Below are 18,871 nucleotides of genomic sequence, written 5' to 3'. Positions count from 1 at the left end.
AGTAAGTCCCCCCGTGTCTGGTACAGTTAGTCCCTGTCTCTGGTCCAGTATGTCCCCCGTGTCTAGTACAGTAAGTCCCCCCCGTGTCTGGTACAGTTAGTCCCCCCCGTGTCTGGTACAGTTAGTCCCCCCGTGTCTGGTACAGTTAGTCCCCCTCGTCTGGTACAGTTAGACCCCCGCGTCTGGTACAGTAAGTCCCCCTCTCTGGTACAGTAAGTCCCCCGTGTCTGGTCCAGTTAGTCCCCCTCTCTGGTACAGTTAGTCCCCCTCTCTGGTCCAGTTAGTCCCCCTCTCTGGTACAGTAAGTCCCCCTCTCTGGTACAGTAAGTCCCCCGTGTCTGGTCCAGTATGTCCCCTGTGTCTGGTACAGTTAGACCCCCTCTCTACAAGGTATAATATTGTGTCCTCTTCTTTCCCACCTCTTTCCCCCATCATAGGTTGCTATCCCCGTGGTCTCTGTGAAGCTGGTAAAGAAGCACAAAACAGCAGGTCTGGTGCCCAACGGCCTAGCCATCACCACAGATACCAGTCAGAAGGTGAGCGTTAGCCTCTTAGCACCTCTGTGCACAGTGAATGGGTGTTTCCATGTTTCCACTAACTGGCATTAGTGCCGCACCACGTTCTTTCCACCAAGCACAGGTGGATGGAAAATAAACAACACCTCATGCAAACATGCTAAGCTAGTGCAAGTCAGCGCATGGTTCGGTAACACTGAAAGGGTGTCAAGGTCGCAGTCTATTTTGGTAGTGTCCCTTCTTGGTTCCTCTCCAGTGTGTGGGAGATAGAACGGTTCACCTGCCTGCTCCTTTACATTGGAGCAAATGTCTGGAAAATGTTTCTTAATACTCTGTAATCTTAATGTGTTGTGAAATCTGTTGTGAATGTATTGTGATGTTTTTAAAATTGTATAACTGCCTTAATTTTGCTGGACCCCAGGAAGAGTAGCAGCAAATGGGGATCCATAATAAATACAAATCTTTGATTTCTGATATTTTATGACTGTCTATTGTCCGGTAAGTGATTTAAGGATTCCTACTCTCTCATTGAAAATGAATTATGAAAGAGTGGTGTTTTCAGTAGAGGTACAGTACAGCCACCATGTAAGAGGAATGGAGTATCACTATTGAAATATCCTCTGTCAGTGTACTAGATTAAGCCATAATCTGTCAAATATAATCCCTGGTAGATTGAGTTACTGTTCACAATATCTATTTAGAGAAAATTGTATTCCTGGTAAGGAGTTGATGTCCTAATGGATCTTATAAATGTTCCTGACATCGGGTTTTATGAGTACATGATGAAATGCTTAATACGTGTTTACATGTGTGCATGCATGAGTGTGAGCATACGTGAGTGTGTATGCTTTCATTCACATTTGAATTGGCTAATGCTCTTTCTCTCCCTTGCTCTCTCCCTCGCTCTCCCTCTCTCTCCCCCTGTCCGTCCGTCCTGCAGTATGTCTTTGTGTCTCTGCTGTCCAGGGACAGTGTGTATGATGTGCTCCGGAGGATCTGCACACACCTTCAGGTCAGAGAACACACTCACCCACACACACAACCACACACACACCTTCAGGTCAGAGAACACACTCACTCACTCACCCACACACACACAACCACACACACCTTCAGGTCAGAGAACACACTCACCCACACACACAACCACACACACCTTCAGGTCAGAGAACACACTCACCCACACACACAACCACACACACACCTTCAGGTCAGAGAACACACTCACCCACACACACACACAACCACACACACACCTTCAGGTCAGAGAAAACACTCACCCACATACACACAACCACACACACACATCCAGGTCAGAGAACACACACACTCACTCACCCACACACACACACAACTACACACACTGGCTACCACTACACACACATCCAGGTCAGAGAACACACACACACACTCACCCAAACACACCCACATCTACCACTGAACCAGCTCACTCCCACATCATCAGGTCTATTGGCCTTAAAAGTGTACAGACTGTAAAATAGTGTACTGAATATTTCCCATATCTCATCGTTCCCTCTCCAGGTCAATGGGAAGAGTCTGAGCTTGAAACACTACATGGAGGTTCCCCATACCTTATCTCTGGTAAGTAAGCTTAGAACTCTGGCCCCTCACTCCAGACTGATCCATGTCTCTTATTGGTTAGAATATTGACCAACTCCAGACTGATCATTGTCTCTTATTGGTTAGAATATTGACCAACTCCAGACTGATCATTGTCTCTTATTGGTTAGAATATTGACCAACTCCAGACTGATCCCTCTCTTATTGGTTAGAACATTGGCCAACTCCAGACTGATCATTGTCTCTTATTGGTTAGAACATTGACCAACTCCAGACTGATCATTGTCTCTTATTGGTTAGAACATTGACCAACTCCAGACTGATCATTGTCTCTTATTGGTTAGAACATTGACCAACTCCAGACTGATCATTGTCTCTTATTGGTTAGAACATTGACCAACTCCAGACTGATCATTGTCTCTTATTGGTTAGAACATTGACCAACTCCAGACTGATCATTGTCTCTTATTGCTTAGAATATTGACCAACCCCAGACTGATCCCTGTCTCTTATTGGTTAGAATATTGACCAACCATAATGTACAACATGAATCACATTATTATTTTGAATAGTACTGACGTCAAATGGGAGAACCAAGGACACGGGTGGTTCCTAATGTTGTAAGAATCTCGCTAGTGTTTACAGAACAACTGGTTCTACGAGATTAGGATCAGGATTTCCAATTGTAACAGTAAGCATCTGTAACAAAATGGATGACTGCAGTATAGATGTTATTATGAGTACATGTTGCATGGATTGCTAAGTCATAAGAATATGAAAGTGTGTATTGTTATTTTAGATGTAGATGTACTTGTCTATTAATGCTATGTATCATATCATTTTATGTAGTTCTGTCCTTCAGCTGTTATTGTCTAACAATGTTATGTTTTATGTCAACGGCGAGCAACTGCGTCCCTTCATGATGAATTCAGATTTTATGTGGCCCCCACCCACATCAAAGTTGCCCATTCCTGATCTACTTGATTTCTGGATTTAGTCAATGCATTATTTAATGTCTTAGTTAATGTCTTAGTTAATGTCTTAGTTAACGTCTTAGTTAACGTCTTAGTTAATGTCTTAGTTAATGTCTTAGTTAATGTCTTAGTTAACGTCTTAGTTAATGGCTTGTGATGAATAACGCAGGAACTACAGTATTTCAAAAGATAACGATATTTTCAGAATCTCCATTATTGGTGTAACGTCTGTGTCATAACCTATAAGACATGTTTGGGGTAATGCCTGTGTCATAACCTATAAGACATGTTTGGGGTAATGCCTGTGTCATAACCTATAAGACATGTTTGGGGTAATGCCTGTGTCATAACCTATAAGACATGTTTGGGGTAATGCCTGTGTCATAACCTATAAGACATGTTTGGGGTAATGCCTGTGTCATACATAACCTATAAGACATGTTTGGGGTGATGCCTGTGTCATAACCTATAAGACATGTTTGGGGTAACGTCTGTGTCATAACCTATAAGACATGTTTGGGGTAACGTCTGTGTCATAACCTATAAGACATGTTTGGGGTAATGCCTGTGTCATAACCTATAAGACATGTTTGGGGTAATGTCTGTCATAAGCTATAAGACATGTTTGGGGTAACGTCTGTCTCATAAGCTATAAGACATGTTTGGGGCAATGCCTGTGTCATAACCTATAAGACATATTTGGGGTAACGTCTGTGTCATAACCTATAAGACATGTTTGGGGTAACGTCTGTCTCATAAGCTATAAGACATGTTTGGGGTAATGCCTGTGTCATAACCTATAAGACATGTTTGGGGTAACTTCTGTCTCAAGCTATAAGACATGTTTGGGGTAATGCCTGTGTCATAACCTATAAGACATGTTTGGGGTAACGTCTGTGTCATAACCTATAAGACATGTTTGGGGTAAAGTCTGTGTCATAACCTATAAGACATGTTTGGGGTAACGTCTATGTCATAACCTATAAGACATGTTTAGGGTAACGTCTGTGTCATAACCTATAAGACATGTTTGGTGTAACGTCTGTGTCATAACCTATAAGACATGTTTGGGGTAACGTCTGTCTCATAAGCTATAAGACATTCTGTTTTTCCTTGTGTTGCTGCTCCTCCACTAAACACAGAACCATTAGCAGTGCTGTGCTTTGTGTCAAATTGATTCTCTACTGAAATAACATCTATTAGCTTGTGGTTAAGATAAGAAGTCTGTTGTGGTTAACAAGGAAATGGCCGGTCTGTATATCAAGCTTACTTACAAGCTATAAAGCTGTACCATCTACAATCTGAGTCTGTAATTGCAGTCATTCGAATGCAGCTGTTACATTGAAAATAACGAAACCAAAACAGAAAGGATGTGTGTGTGTGTCCTACTGCTGTGTTCCACCCGCTGTCCTACTGCTGTGCCCTACTGCTACCCTATTATAGTCTAAAAAGGATTAATCATAATCATAATAAATAATGAATGTTTTTCTAAAGTGTACGTACTGTATTTGTTATGAATCAATATCCATATGTAACCTTGTCTCTGGATATGTAAGAGTAGGCTGACCCAAGTCTGCCATGGCCATGTCCCTCTGTGACCTTCAACAATGACCTTATCAATGACTTCCTGGAAAAAAATGGAAGTAATCAATATTTGGTCCATTGTCATCTGACTCTTACTCTGTCTCAATGACTATTCTCCTGAGTGGGCCCACACGATGCAGCCATCTTGTATGACAGTTGACCTTCGTAACATCTGAATGTAATGGGCGTAATATGTATTAATAATGTCTAATGTCATAGGTTGATTATGGATGGATGGATATAGGTATGTTCAGTACTAGTCAAAAGCTTTAGAACGCCTACTCATTCAAGGGTTTTTCTTTATTTTTACTATTTTCTACATTGTAGAATAATAGTGAAGACATCAAACTATGAAATAACACATATGGAATCATGTAGTAACCAAAAAAGTGTTTAAAAATAAATATTTTATATTTGAGATTCTTCAAAGTAGCCACCCTTTGCCTTGATGACAGCTTTGCACACTCTTGGCATTCTCTCAACCAGCTTCATGAGGTAGTCACCTGGAATGCATTTCAATTAACAGGTGTGCCTTGCTAAAAGTTCATTTGTGGAATTTCTTTCCTTCTTAATGCGTTTGAGCCAATCAGTTGTGTTGTGAGAAGGTAGGGGTGGTATACAGAAGATAGTCTTATTTGGTAGAAGACCAAGTCCATATTCTGGCAAGAACATCTCAAATAAGCAAAGAGAAAGACAGTACATCATTACTTTAAGACATGAAGGTCAGTCAATCCGGAAAATTTCAAGAACTTTGAATGTTTCTTCAAGTGCAGTCGCAAAAACCATCAAGCGCTATGATGAAACTGGCTCTCATGAGGACCGCCACAGGAAAGGAAGACCCAGAGTTACCTCTGCTGCAGAGGATGAGTTCATTAGTTACCAGCCTCAGAAATCAGCAATTAACTGCACCTCAGATTGCACCTCACAGAGTTCAAGTAGCAGACGCATCTCAACATCAGCTGTTCAGAGGTGACTGTGTCAATCAGGCCTTCATGGTCAAATTGCTGCAAAGAAACCACTACTAAAGGACACCAATAATAAGAAGAGACTTGCTTGGGCCAATAAACATGAGCAATTGACATTAGACCGGTGGAAATCTGTCATTTGGTCTGATGAGTCCAAATTTGAGATTTTTGGTTCCAACCGCCGTGTCTTTGTGAGACGCAGAGAAGGTGAACGGATGATCTCCGCATGTGTGGTTCCCACTGTTGAAGCATGGAGGTGTGATGGTGTGGGTGTGCTTTGCTGGTGACAATGGTGAGTTATTTACAATTTCAAGCACACTTAACCAGCATGGCTATCACGGCATTTTGCAATGATGCGCCATCCCATCTGGTTTGCGCTTAGGGGGAATGTCATTTGTTTTTCAACAGGACAATATCCCGACACACCTCCAGGCTGTGCAAGAGCTATTTGACCAAGAAAAATAGTGATGTAGTGCTGCATCAGATGACCTCGCCTCCACAATCACCCGACTTCAACACAATTGAGATGGTTTGGGATGAGTTGGACCGCAGAGTGAAGGAAAAGCAGCCAACAAGTGCTTAGCATATGTGGGAACTCCCTCAAGACTGTTGGAAAAGCATTCCAGGTGACTACCTCATGAAGCTGGTTGAGAAAATGCAAAGCTGCCATTAAGGCAAAGGGTGACTACTTTGACAAATATAAAATACATTTGGATTTGTTTTTGCAATTTTTTTGTTGCTACATGTGTTATTTGGTAATTTTGATGTCTTCACTATTATTCTAAAATGTAGAAAATAGTAAAAAAAATAGTAATAATAAAGAAAAACCTTGAATGACCAGGTGTGTCCAAACGTTTGACTATTACTGTAGATAAACTGTACAGCATTGAGAGGGTGGAACACTTTCTTTCCTGAAGATTTGGTCCATTCAGGTCAATAATGCCTTGCACATCTCTGATTCAGAAGGGTTGGGTTAAATGCGGAGGACACATTTCAGTTGAGTACATTCAGTTGGACAACTGACTAGGTATCCTCCTTTCCCTTTCCTTTCTATACCTCCAGGATGAGTTCCCGGTGGCGGATGAGTTCCCAGGGGCGGATGAGTATCCTCCGGTGCTGAAGTGGAGGAGAAAACCCTCTGTGGTGTCCGTGTCCTCGTCCCTCCCTGACCTCCTGGGTAGCTCCACCGGTAGCCTGACTGCGGTGGACTCCTCCTTCCAGACAGACCAGCCTCTGGAAGGTGAGAAGGGAGGACAACCTGGACCAACATTGGTTTATGCTGTATTATAGCCAACTCTTGTTTGGCATGAGAATGACCATAGAGGGGTTTGGCAAGACGACAAAAACAGATGTGGGACCAGGCTAGGGACAACCTGTTTTTCATGTATTTAATTTCACAAAGGATGACAAACTGACAGATACAATGGCGAACACAGCATTTCTCATGAATTGTATAATATCATAATGTCTATTGAGGCTATGCCACATGAGGTGTGCGCTGCGTTTTTTCTGATGCATTAAGAGATTGGAGGTGTTCAGCTTTGTCCACTCCTGGCCGGAGTTATCCATTGAAGTTAGCCGGCGGGGGCTGAGCCATCACATGTTTGCAGAATGTTCAAATCCCTGATTATGTGTAGGAGGGGAACTGGGAAGGGAGTTGTGTTTGGATGGGCACAACCCTCTGATTCAGTACAGGATTAAGCACCAAATGGAGATTTTAGCATGTGGGGACTTGTTCTGCCCTACTACTGTGTCCTGCTACTGTAACCTACAACTGTACCCTACTACTGTATCCTACTACGGTGCCCTACTGTACCCTACTACTGTGCCCTACTGTACCCTACAACTGTACCCTACTACTGTGCCCTATTGTACCCTACTACTGTACCTTACAAACTGTACCCTACTGCTGTACCCTACAAACGGTGCCCTACTGCTGTACCCTACTACTGTGCCCTACTACTGTGCCCTACTAAACCCTACTACTGTGCCCTACTGAACCCATACACTGTGCCCTACTGAACCCTACTGCTGTACCTTACAAACTGTACCCTACTGCTGTACCCTACAAACTGCACCCTACTACTGTACCCTACTGCTGTACCCTACAAACTGTACCCTACAAACTGTACCCTACTGCTGTACCCAACTGCTGTACCCTACAAACTGTACCCTACAAACTGTACCCTACTGCTGTACCCTACTGCTGTACCCTACAAACTGTACCCTACAAACTGTACCCTACAAACTGTACCCTACTGCTGTACCCTACTGCTGTACCCTACTGTACCCTACTGCTGTACCCAACTGTACCCTACTTCTGTACCCAACTGTACCCTACTGCTGTACCCTACTGCTGGTCCCTACTACTGTACCCTACTGTACCCTACTGCTGGCTACATTTAGATGATCTGAAAGAGACTTGGATAAACTGCCCAGTTATACACTACATAACACTACTATTGTCTCATAGTTGTGACATCTGTATGCAGGCTTTACTATGACATAAATCACCTCCAAGTGATTTTAATTTGGGACATCTGTTCCAATGTATTCCCACGCATTATAGAGATTTATTATATAAACAAATTTAAGCAAGGTTTGAAATTATTATATTTTAGTCAAATATTATATCTGTTTGGTCTTCTTGGGGTCAATTTGCAGTCTACAAATGATTAGTCATTATGTTCCAGCCCCCTGACCATCCGCTGAAGAAGAAATGGTCCCGCGGCTAAATGTAGTTGATAATCCCTGATATAGGACAGTCTGCCTCTACCTCTCATCTACTTGATATGGTGCATATTGTCATAGTGGACTGTTTAAGATGTGTTTACTATGTGGTTACTATGACGTAACTGTCTGGGGTTGTTTAAGAGTTGGAAAACCTGAGTGTAGATTGATCAAATAAAAACTTTGACCCACTTGCATAAATACAATACTTTTGCACAGCCAGATGTGGTCAAATATATATTAGCTTCCTTGCACTTTACAATGAGGTGCAATGGAGCAGAATGTGGCACCTGCAACTTACCACAATATATTGATGGCATCTGTATGCAAAATAATACACTACCTACTATGTAGTCTATTAGATGGCTATATTAATGTGTGTGTGTGTGTGTGTGTGTGTGTGTGTGTGTGTGTGTGTGTGCGGCGTTGTAGACCGGGGCTTAGAGACAGAGAAGATCCTACTAACAGAGCCTGTTCCAGAGCTGGGCCCGATGGAATATCAGCTTCTCAAGTTCTTCATCATACTGTAACTATTTCCATGCCCCACAACTGGCTTCGAACACCTTGTGTTGTTGGATAAATATACATTCATTGGTAGCATTATGCTCAACATTTTTTTGTCCGATTTTTATCTGTGAAATCAAATCTGAACAAGGCCTAATTTAATATTCTAAAATGGATATGATCACAAAAAAATCCAGTTATACCTCCACCTAGTGTACACACACACTTGGTACATCCAATAAACCTTATTGTCCATTACTTCAGAATCATCCTCCTCATCCTGTCTTCCTGTTACCTGGCCTTCCGTGTCTGCAGCCTGGAGCACCAGCTGTCCTTCCTCAACAACCCAACACGCCCCCCCCGAGAGAGGTGAGATGGGGCCAGACTAACTTCAGCCAAGTGTGTGTGTAACTTTTGATCTAACTGTTTTGTCATTCTGTTTTATACTACTGCTAATAATAATAGTAATAATAATAATGATAAACTGTAAAGTTTATTAAATTAGGATTCCACCCTCAGAAAATCCTGTTCATAACTGTTATTCAAATGTCACATTTTTGGAGGGAAAGCTATTTTACTGACAATTCTATTGTCTGGTCTCTTCCTCCTAGGTAAGTGCTGCTCTGCACTGTGATCCAATATCACTTGACCGTCTCCCTTTACGGACACATTCCTCTCTGTGACCACCTCCAGACTATGCAAACAGACTATTTATTTTCCAGGATTTTACTTCACTGTAGACTAGAAGAGGGCAAACCCCCAACTCCACCGTTTTGTTGTAGGTCAAAGACAATGGCAGGTGAAAGACAATGGGCAGGCCGATTGAAGAGCCAGAAAACTACACTCAAACCAATTGTGGATGGACTGAAAAGCCCAGGATTGGTGGAAATGGCTGGGAGTCAGGACTGGGAAGGACTCTGATTGGTGGAGGGATTGGTCTGATTGTTTTAATTGAAGATTTCTGGACATGTTCACCAACATTAAGTCAACTGTATTTTTTCCCTCCTGTCAACTCAACCAGGAATGAACTACAGGACTTCAGAGAAAAGTCAAAACCAGTCATCTTTCAGAAATATATATATATATATATATATATGGTACTTTCAAGGAAAGGATTTGGATGCATTAACACAGTGACAGTGGAAGAAGCCAATATCGTTGGCTTTACAGAATTAAAAAAAAATGCCTATATGAACTTAGGAGGATCAGTCTACTATTTCAAATGGTTATCATCATCAATGAAGTCTAACTATGTTGCCATTCTAACAGGCATGTTATTCCTGGTAAACGGTGCAATACAATTATGCAAAGTATCCAGCCTAGACTGACTTTTTAAATGTTGAAATATTGTCCTTTAACTCTGTGTTATCATGACACCACAGGTATATGTTTACCATAATGGGTAGGATGGTACTCTTTCATGTCCCAAAAATATTGTTTAGTATAACATCTTGTCTTTTGTTTTCATTTGTATAAATGCCAGTTGTCAGCTTTGTATTGTAAGCTACCTTTAGCCAGACACAATGTCCTCCTATCGAAATACTGAACACAGTCGTCTGAATGAGTAAACAATGAAGACATTGACTGAAGTGAAAAATAAGAAAAGTATGTTTTCTTTATTACACTGTAAACTTAAAAGTTAAATCTGCATTTCAGTCAGGAAGAAAACTAGCCAAAGATTTCTAGTCCTTTTACTCAGAATGTCTGAACAGATGCATTAGGAACAAACACACCCCACTTTGATTATTACAGTAATATTGTTGAGGAAACAGCTGCAGTATGTAGGGTATACTTTACTACTATAACCATTAGTATGTCTTATCTGGTCTGTTTTGGGTCTAAACACATCTGCAGCTATGTAATAGTGGTCACTGATATTCAGTCAATGGTGAAAGAACAAACTGTCCCTGTAGACTCTGAGAACAGATGAACCCTGTAGCACCCCTGAACAACCCATTACAAGACTAACACTGTACAACAAAACTGTGAAGGTTACTAATAAACAGCCATTTGATCTTGAGATGGTGTCACCTTTTTGGAAAAGTCACCTGTCTTCACCGACGCATGTACCAAGAGGTACTTTATATGTCCACCTCTTTTAGGAGCCAGCAGCATACCACCCTGCATCCCACTGCTGGCTTACCTCTGAAGCTAAGCAGGGTTGGTCCTGGTTGGTCCCTGGATGGGAGAACAGATGCTGCTGGAAGTGGTGTTGGAGGGCCAGTAGCAGGTTCTCTTTTCTCTGGTCTAAATTATTTTTCCCAATGCCTCAGGGCAGTGATTGTGGACATTGCCCTGTGTAGGGTGCTGTTTTTCGGATGGATGTTAAACCGGTTTCCTGACTCTGGTCACTAAAGATTCCACAGCCCATATTGTAAGAATAGGGGTGTTAACCCCAGTGTCCTGGCTAAATTCCCAATCTGACCTTCATACCATCATGGACACCAAATCATCCCCAGCTTCCAATTGGCTCATTCATCTCCCCTGTAATTTTCCCCAGGTCGTTGCTATTATCTGTGCATAGTCACTTTACCCTTACCTACACTTCCGTTCAAAGGTTTGGGGTCACTTAGAAATGTCCTTGCTTTTGAAAGAAAAGCCCATTTTTGGTCCATTAAAATAACATAACATTTATCAGAACTACAGTGTAGACATTGTTAATGTTAGGCGTACAGAGGCCCATTATCAGCAACCATCACTCCTGTGTTCCAATGGCATGTTGTGTTAGCTAATCCAGGTTTATAAATTTAAAAGGCTATTTGATCATTAGAAAACCCTTATGCAGTTATGTTAGCACAGTTGAAAATTGTTGTTCTGATTAAAGAAGCAAAAATCCTGGACTTCTTTAGACTCGTTGAGTATCTGGAGCATCAGCATTTGTGGGTTCGATTACAGGCTTAAAATGTCCAGAAACAAAGACCTTTCTTCTGAAACTCGTCAGTCTATTCTTGTTCTAAGAAATTAAGGCTATTCCATGTGAGAAATTGGCAAGAAACTGAAGATCTCGTACAAGGCTGTGTACTACTCCCTTCACAGAACAGCGCAAACTGGCTCTAACCAGAATAGAAAGAGGAGTGGGAGGTCCCAGTGCACAACTGAACAAGATGACAAGTAAATTAGAGTGTCTAGTTTGAGAAACAGACACCTCACAAGTCCTCAACTGGCAGCTTCATTAAATAGTACCCGCAAAACACCAGTCTCAATGTCAACAGTGAAGAGACGACTCCGGGATGCTGGCCTTCTAGGCAGAGTTGCAAAGAAAAAGCTATATCTCAGACTGGCTAATAAAAAGAAAAGATTAAGATGGGCAAAGAACACAAACACTGGACAGAGGAACTTTTGATGTTATTTTAATGGACAATTATTTTATTTTTTATTTCAAAAACAATAACATTTCTAAGTGACCCCAAACCTTTGAAAGGTAGTGTACATGTACAAATGACCTCAACTAACCTGTACCCCCACACATTGACTCGGGACCTGTACCCCTTGTATGTAGTAGCATCATTATTGTTATTTTATTGTGTTAATTTTTTTAATTTGTTTATTATTTAGTATATATTTCCTTAACTCCACAGTTGTGGCCAAAAGTTTTTGAGAATGACACAAATATTAATTTTCACAAAGTTAGTTTTATGATGGCAATTTGCATATACTCCAGAATGTTATGAAGAGTAATCAGATGAATTGCAATTAATTCCCTCTTTGCCATGCAAATGAACTTAATCCCCCAAAAACATTTCCACTGCATTTCAGCCCTGCCACAAAAGGACACAGGTGTGAGTGTTGACGAGGACAAGGCTGGAGATCACTCTGTCATGCTGATTGCGTTCAAATAACAGACTGGAAGCTTCAAAAGGAGGGTGGTGCTTGGAATCATTGTTCTTCCTCTGTCAACCATGGTTAACTGCAAGGAAACACATGCCATCATCATTGCTTTGCACAAAGGAGCTTCACAGGCAAGGATATTGCTGCCAGTAAGATTGCACCTAAATCAACCATTTATCGGGTCATCAAGAACTTCAAGGAGAGCGGTTCAATTGTTGTGAAGAAGGCTTCAGGGCGCCCAGGAAAGTTCAGCAAGCGCCAGGACCGTCTCCTAACGTTGATTCAGCTGCGGGATCGGGGCACCACCAGTCCAAAGCTTGCTCAGGAATGGCAGCAGGCGGGTGTGAGTGCATCTGCACGCACAGTGAGGCGAAGACTTTTAGAGGACGGCCTGGTGTCAAGAAGGGCAGCAAAGAAGCCACTTCTCTCCAGGAAAAACATCAGGGACATACTGATATTCTGCAAAAGGTACAGGGATTGGACTGCTGAGGACTGGGGTAAAGTAATTTTGTCTGATGAATCCCCCTTTCCGATTGTTTGGGGCATCCGGAAAAAAGCTTGTCCGGAGAAGACAAGGTGAGCGCTACCATCAGTCCTGTGTCATGCCAACAGTAAAGCATCCTGAGACCATTCATGTGTGGGGTTGCTTCTCAGCCAAGGGAGTGGGCTCACTCACAATTTTGCCTAAGAACACAGCCATGAATAAAGAATGGTACCAACACATCCTCAGAGAGCAACTTCTCCCAACCATCCAGGAACAGTTTGGTGATGAACAATGCCTTTTCCAGCATGATGGAGCACCTTGCCATAAGGCAAAGGTGATAACTAAGTGGCTCGGGGAACAAAACATCAATATTTTGGGTCCATGGCCAGGAAACTCCCCAGAACTTAATCCCATTGAGAACTTGTGGTCAATCCTCAAGAGGCGGGTGGACAAACAAAAACCCACAAATTCTGACAAACTCCATGCATTGATTATGCAAGAATGGTCTGCCATCAGTCAGGATGTGACCCAGAAGTTAATTGACAGCATGCCAGGGCGGATTGCAGAGGTCTTGAAAAAGAAGGGTCAACACTGCAAATATTGTCTTTGCATCAACTTCATGTAATTGTCAATAAAAGCCTTTGACACTTATGAAATGCTTGTAATTATACTTCAGTTTTCCATAGTAACATCTGACAAAAATATCTAAAGACACTGAAGCAGCAAACTTTCTGTAAATTAGTATGCACACAACATTCTATAATACAATTGTGTTATTTGACGTGTCAAATTAAAAGCTTATTTAACTCGTCAAATAGTGATATATGACATGTATCTTTTTTGAAACACAACAACCCAAACATTCAATGTGCCTCACCCTAATAATTTGGTCTATTTTCACCTCTTAATTTCACCTACAACAGTAGACGAAATTAAGAGGTTCTAACTTGGTGATGCACAAATAGCCTATAACCTGTTTTAGAGAAATGTCATCATTGAACATTGTAAGAGCTGTCATTGTCTGTTTATGTGCCCCCTTTATTTATCCTATGGTTCTGATGTGTACAGGGAGAATACTGTAAGAACAGCCCATGTTCTGAGTTCTGTTGCTGTACATTTCTAAAGTGCTGAACAAATAGTTCTATGGACTACGTCTGTCGTCGCTGGCTCATTAATGTCTTCATCGGAACTACGGATTGCCTTTTATCAGCTTGTCGTCCCATTATGCCATCATTTGTACATCTCGATTGTCAGTAGAAACCACATTTGTTTAAGCAAGTCTGCCATATCAGCTATGTTTTTTTTTTAAATGCAGTAAAGGAGGCTGCATTTATGAACTGTTTTGCTGCCAGACAAGACTCTGCTGAATGCCAGGTTTTGCAGTGGTAAGGTGTTGTTGGGACAGCTTTATGTAGGCCCTAACAGTTTTGTGGGCACCATTTGTCACCATTATAGTGCCATTAATGTATTGTTTAGTGTTGTGTTGTGTAGTGGCTTTGCTGGCAGGCATCCCACTTTTTTTTTTTTTGCCCCACCAAGATTGACATGCTAAAATCACCACTGGTTATACTGCACCAGTGGTGAGCAATAATTTTGTCTCGAGAGTTATTTTGAAAATGTCCATTATCATTTATACATACATACATTATATCAAGTTGTAGACGTTCAAACTGCAATTTCAAGCAAATGTTACTACCGTGTTGCATCTAATTTGATTCAATGCAATTTCATCTTGGAAGTCTGCAACCATAGAAATACTTGGTATTTATGCCAATAATAAACCATTGTCAACTTTCTATCTATGGTTATTTTGGTCACCGCTCACTTGTCACACTATGTTAACATATTATTGATTTAGTACAGAAAAAAAAATCTAAGCAACTGGGGCCATGTAAATAATTGTTAGATTACTCATTTGGAATCCACCTGTGGCACCTGTGTGTCCATAAAAGTCTGTGTGCAACCTGGCACACTTGAAAGGGTACTGCCTCTACACCTTTAATAAGGCCCTTCCTTCACATGTTCCTAGCCTTCAACATAGAAATGTAACTACCATGGTAATTTGGAATGACCAGTCAATTAGCATTATGATTCATGTAGTCGTCATTCTACAGATTCCAAATTGGCCTACAAACGTTTACATTATGCCATCTTAATCTCCCAAAGAAACCGTGCCATTCCAAACACAAAAAAATTGAAAATAAACAAAAATACAAAACACAGTGGTTTGAAAAGTGGAGGACGACGTGCTTCTTTTGATCATAAAACGAATAAAATCGTGGCAACATTTTAGGAATAGACCCTCCCGCAGCTGAGAGGTTTACGGTATTATAATACATGCAGCCTAGATCATTTACAGTTTAGAATGGTTCGATCTTGAAATGATCCTATAAACATTATACTTTTAAACTAAAAGCCTATCTTCCCGTGTCTAATGTCACAACTATAGGAAACGTTTGGATCCAGAAATGACTGTAGATTTATGCTGAAAATGAGCGCGAACTAAACCATAATGGTACAAAGCATTATCTGACTTGACGGTTGATGATTGAATGTGTCAGTTTTCAATACATATATTGTTTTAATGTATTTATTTATTAGGGACAGATACAATTATTAAAACGTTTTAATTATATATATATTACTAACAGTAAGTAGGCTATTATTTGTATTATCTCAAATATATTATTAACTCTACCGCCAAAAACTCTTACAGCCTAAAAAAACTATCTACTAATATAAAGTCGTAACAGTTTTAGTTAAAAGCCCATCTTTTATTTAAGCAGACTTTAACACATCTACACTACCAGGGGTCGGGAGGGAGAACCCGGAGGGGGCGGATAGGTCAGGTAGGTTCTACCCGTTCTATCTAACGCCTCCTGCGGCCTCCTCTCCTGCGACGACGTCGGGACACCCTGGCGCGGCGGCGCCTGCGGACAGGTCGGCTGGAGGATCTGCGTCTTCTGGGCATTGTGATTGATGGATAAAATTTTTAGACGGGCGGTGGTCCCTTTTATAGGGCTGGAGGGGGCTGGAGTGATGTCATTATTGGATAAATGATGATGCAATAAGTATTAAAGACAGTTTAAATTGAGAAAACATCTGAATTCTGTGACGTCATAGTAGCAATGGCAGGATGATGTAATAATGATATTTGTATTTTGTCATTTTAAATAGTGATCTGTGTGTGAATGTTAAATGACGAGAGAGGCATTGATGCGAGTAACCAGTCTTGTTCAGTACATCACAATGCATCCGGGTATCTCAAGCACACCGGTAAAACACATGAGTTGCAGTAATGAACATTTACCAACAGATGGCATCACTGTGCCATTTTACACCCATAACAATCTGTTTCTTTGGCCAACCCAATGAACCATGGTAGAAATAATCAACCAGATCTTTATTTAATGGTGATTTGGAATGTTGTAGGAAGAGATCCTACTGCAGCATAGAATGCTTAGCATATTATAATACAGATAGGCTATCATACTACAGTAAAACACATCTTCAGTTGATTATGCCAAAATATAACAGAGGATTTAAGGAAAGTCTATTTAATCATCCATTTCCTGCAGTCAAATAACCTAGTAGCCTCATGGGTGGAATGACAGTAATATGATTCATCATTTCATAATTAATACACATTATTTTTTAAAAGCTGCCGAAAATCCGGTGTTTCTATGTCAAACGGTTTTGTTATATTTCAGTCTTCTGTGATGTATATAAAGTGTAATATTGGGATGCAAACTCAAAATGTAATACATGTCAACTCTATATCTGACTTGGTACACGGTGTCTTCTGTATACACCTCACGCCCATAACCATGTGTGTGAGGTGTATACTTTTGTTTCAAAGTAGTTTTAAGACTACCTAGAAACACCGTGTGACCCTGATTCAGCCCACTGCAGTAATTATTAATGACCTCTACTATTACCCTTGACATGTCAGCCATGTCATCCATTAGAAAGTCTGAAACTACTGAATATGTTTATTACAACCAATCTCTAAACTACTGAGTAGGCACTCTCATTAAATCTATTATCATGTGATTTCTCAGGAGTCAATTGAATCAGCTTCTTTCAGCTAAACTGTTCAGAATGTCTGTGTAACTACTGCAACCAGCCTCTCAGAATCAGATTGTTGTGATGTCCCTGAAACTGCATTGTGATTTAATGGCACCACAACAAGTTGTGCATAAAGCAAGTCATATTATGCTCATCAAATGCTGCTATACAGTAGATTGTTATCAGAATGGGGTATAATATAAAAGTAATTTCCCAAATACTAAACTCAGTCAAACATTTCATCCTCTACATATTTTATTTGATCTCATATAGAGAGAATGCTCTCTAAAATGGTAGATCTTCAGGAGCCCACTCTACCTGGATACCATGACAACCCTCAAGTGATTGACACTTTTTTATTTTACCTTTATTTAACCAGGTAGGCAAGGTGAGAACAAGTTCTCATTTACAACTGCGACCTCGCCAAGATAAAGCACAGCAGTTTGACACATACAACAACACAGAGTTACACATGGAGTAAAACAACCATACAGTCAATAATACAGTAGAAAAAAGAAAAATCTATATAGTGTGTGCAAATGAGGTAAGATAAGAGAGGTAAGGCAATAAATATGCCATGGTGGTAAAGTAATTACAATATGGAAATTAGACACTGGAATGGTAGATGTGCAGAAGATTAATGTGCAAGTAGAGATACTGGGGTGCAAAGGAGCAAGATAAATAAATACAGTATGGGAATGAGGTAGTTGGATGGGCTGTTTACATGTGGGCTATGTACAGGTGCAGTGATCTGTGAGCTGCTCTGACAGCTGGTGCTTAAAGCTAGTGAGGGAGATATGGGTCTCCAGGTTCAGTGATTTTTGCAGTTCGTTCCAGTCATTGGCCACAGAGAATGTTGACAGGTTAGTTCCCACAGCCTGGTGGGCGGGACCAGAGGGACACCTGGTTCAGAGGTTCAAGAGGCCCGACTCTGACTCTCTCCTAGCGATGCCAGGAATTCCCCTAGCTAAATACCTAGGGAAGCTAGACACTGAACACACAGGCTTTAAGGTTGATAGGCCAGGCTAAACAAACCACACTGGAGCTAAGTGTCTCTGTTCGTGTATAGACCCAACTCTCTAAATGTTCACATTTCTCTATCTAAATAAATTGGGCACAGACATCAAATTACCTTAGCAATAGATTTTGTTGTTTTTGTTCAATGTATAACCTCTTGTTGATCCTATAGGCATACCTCCCATGCCCGTACTGATGTAGGTCTCCATAACAAAGTAATCTTCATACAAAAAAAAGAGACAGAATGGACACAGTTCGTAAATCCACAAGATCCACATTCCATGATTTCAGTACACCTGAACAAAAATGTACATATACAATGTTGCATAATTGTTGCATAATGTAGAACCCAAATTCTGAGAGGGTGCTGTATTGGGGTTGGAGAGAGGCAGAGGTCAGGCTGAAGCAGATGGCCAGACGCACTACAGCCGAGACCATTCCTCTTGGGACATACTGTCTACTAGTGAATGTTAAATCTGCATTTCAGCCAGGAAGAAAACTAGCAAAAGATTTCTAGTTCTTTTACTCAGAATGTCTGAACAGAGGCATTAGGGAAAAAAAACCCACCCCACTTTGATTATCAAATCAAATTTATTAAGCCCTTCTTATATCAGCTGATAT

At 41.0% G+C, this 18,871-nt stretch overlaps 1 protein-coding gene across 10 annotated transcripts in view; it reads left to right on the top strand.

Moving 5' to 3' along the window:
- LOC110514547 (GRAM domain-containing protein 2A) overlaps nucleotides 1-10,873 on the top strand; it is a 31,527-nt gene extending 20,654 nt beyond the window's left edge. For 3 of the 10 annotated variants that reach the window (XM_036981378.2, XM_090223046.1, XM_090223047.1), the window contains exons 6-12: nucleotides 438-536; nucleotides 1,456-1,527; nucleotides 2,058-2,117; nucleotides 6,682-6,859; nucleotides 8,782-8,875; nucleotides 9,118-9,222; nucleotides 9,465-10,873. In XM_036981378.2, the coding sequence (XP_036837273.1) occupies nucleotides 438-536; nucleotides 1,456-1,527; nucleotides 2,058-2,117; nucleotides 6,682-6,859; nucleotides 8,782-8,875; nucleotides 9,118-9,222; nucleotides 9,465-9,468 (612 nt within the window). In that variant the 3' untranslated portion in view covers nucleotides 9,469-10,873. Of the gene's footprint in view, nucleotides 1-437; nucleotides 537-1,455; nucleotides 1,528-2,057; nucleotides 2,118-6,681; nucleotides 6,860-8,781; nucleotides 8,876-9,117; nucleotides 9,227-9,464 lie in introns of those variants that run through there. The other 7 variants (XM_036981375.2, XM_036981377.2, XM_036981376.2 and 4 more) reach the window with 3 other exon arrangements.
- The last annotated feature ends 7,998 nt before the right edge of the window (nucleotides 10,874-18,871 follow it).

Source organism: Oncorhynchus mykiss, chromosome 26, assembly GCF_057628025.1.
Source record: "Oncorhynchus mykiss isolate SJ-2025 chromosome 26, ASM5762802v1, whole genome shotgun sequence".
NCBI classification, from domain to species: Eukaryota; Metazoa; Chordata; class Actinopteri; order Salmoniformes; family Salmonidae; genus Oncorhynchus; species Oncorhynchus mykiss.
This window is presented reverse-complemented; position numbering and strand designations above follow the sequence as displayed.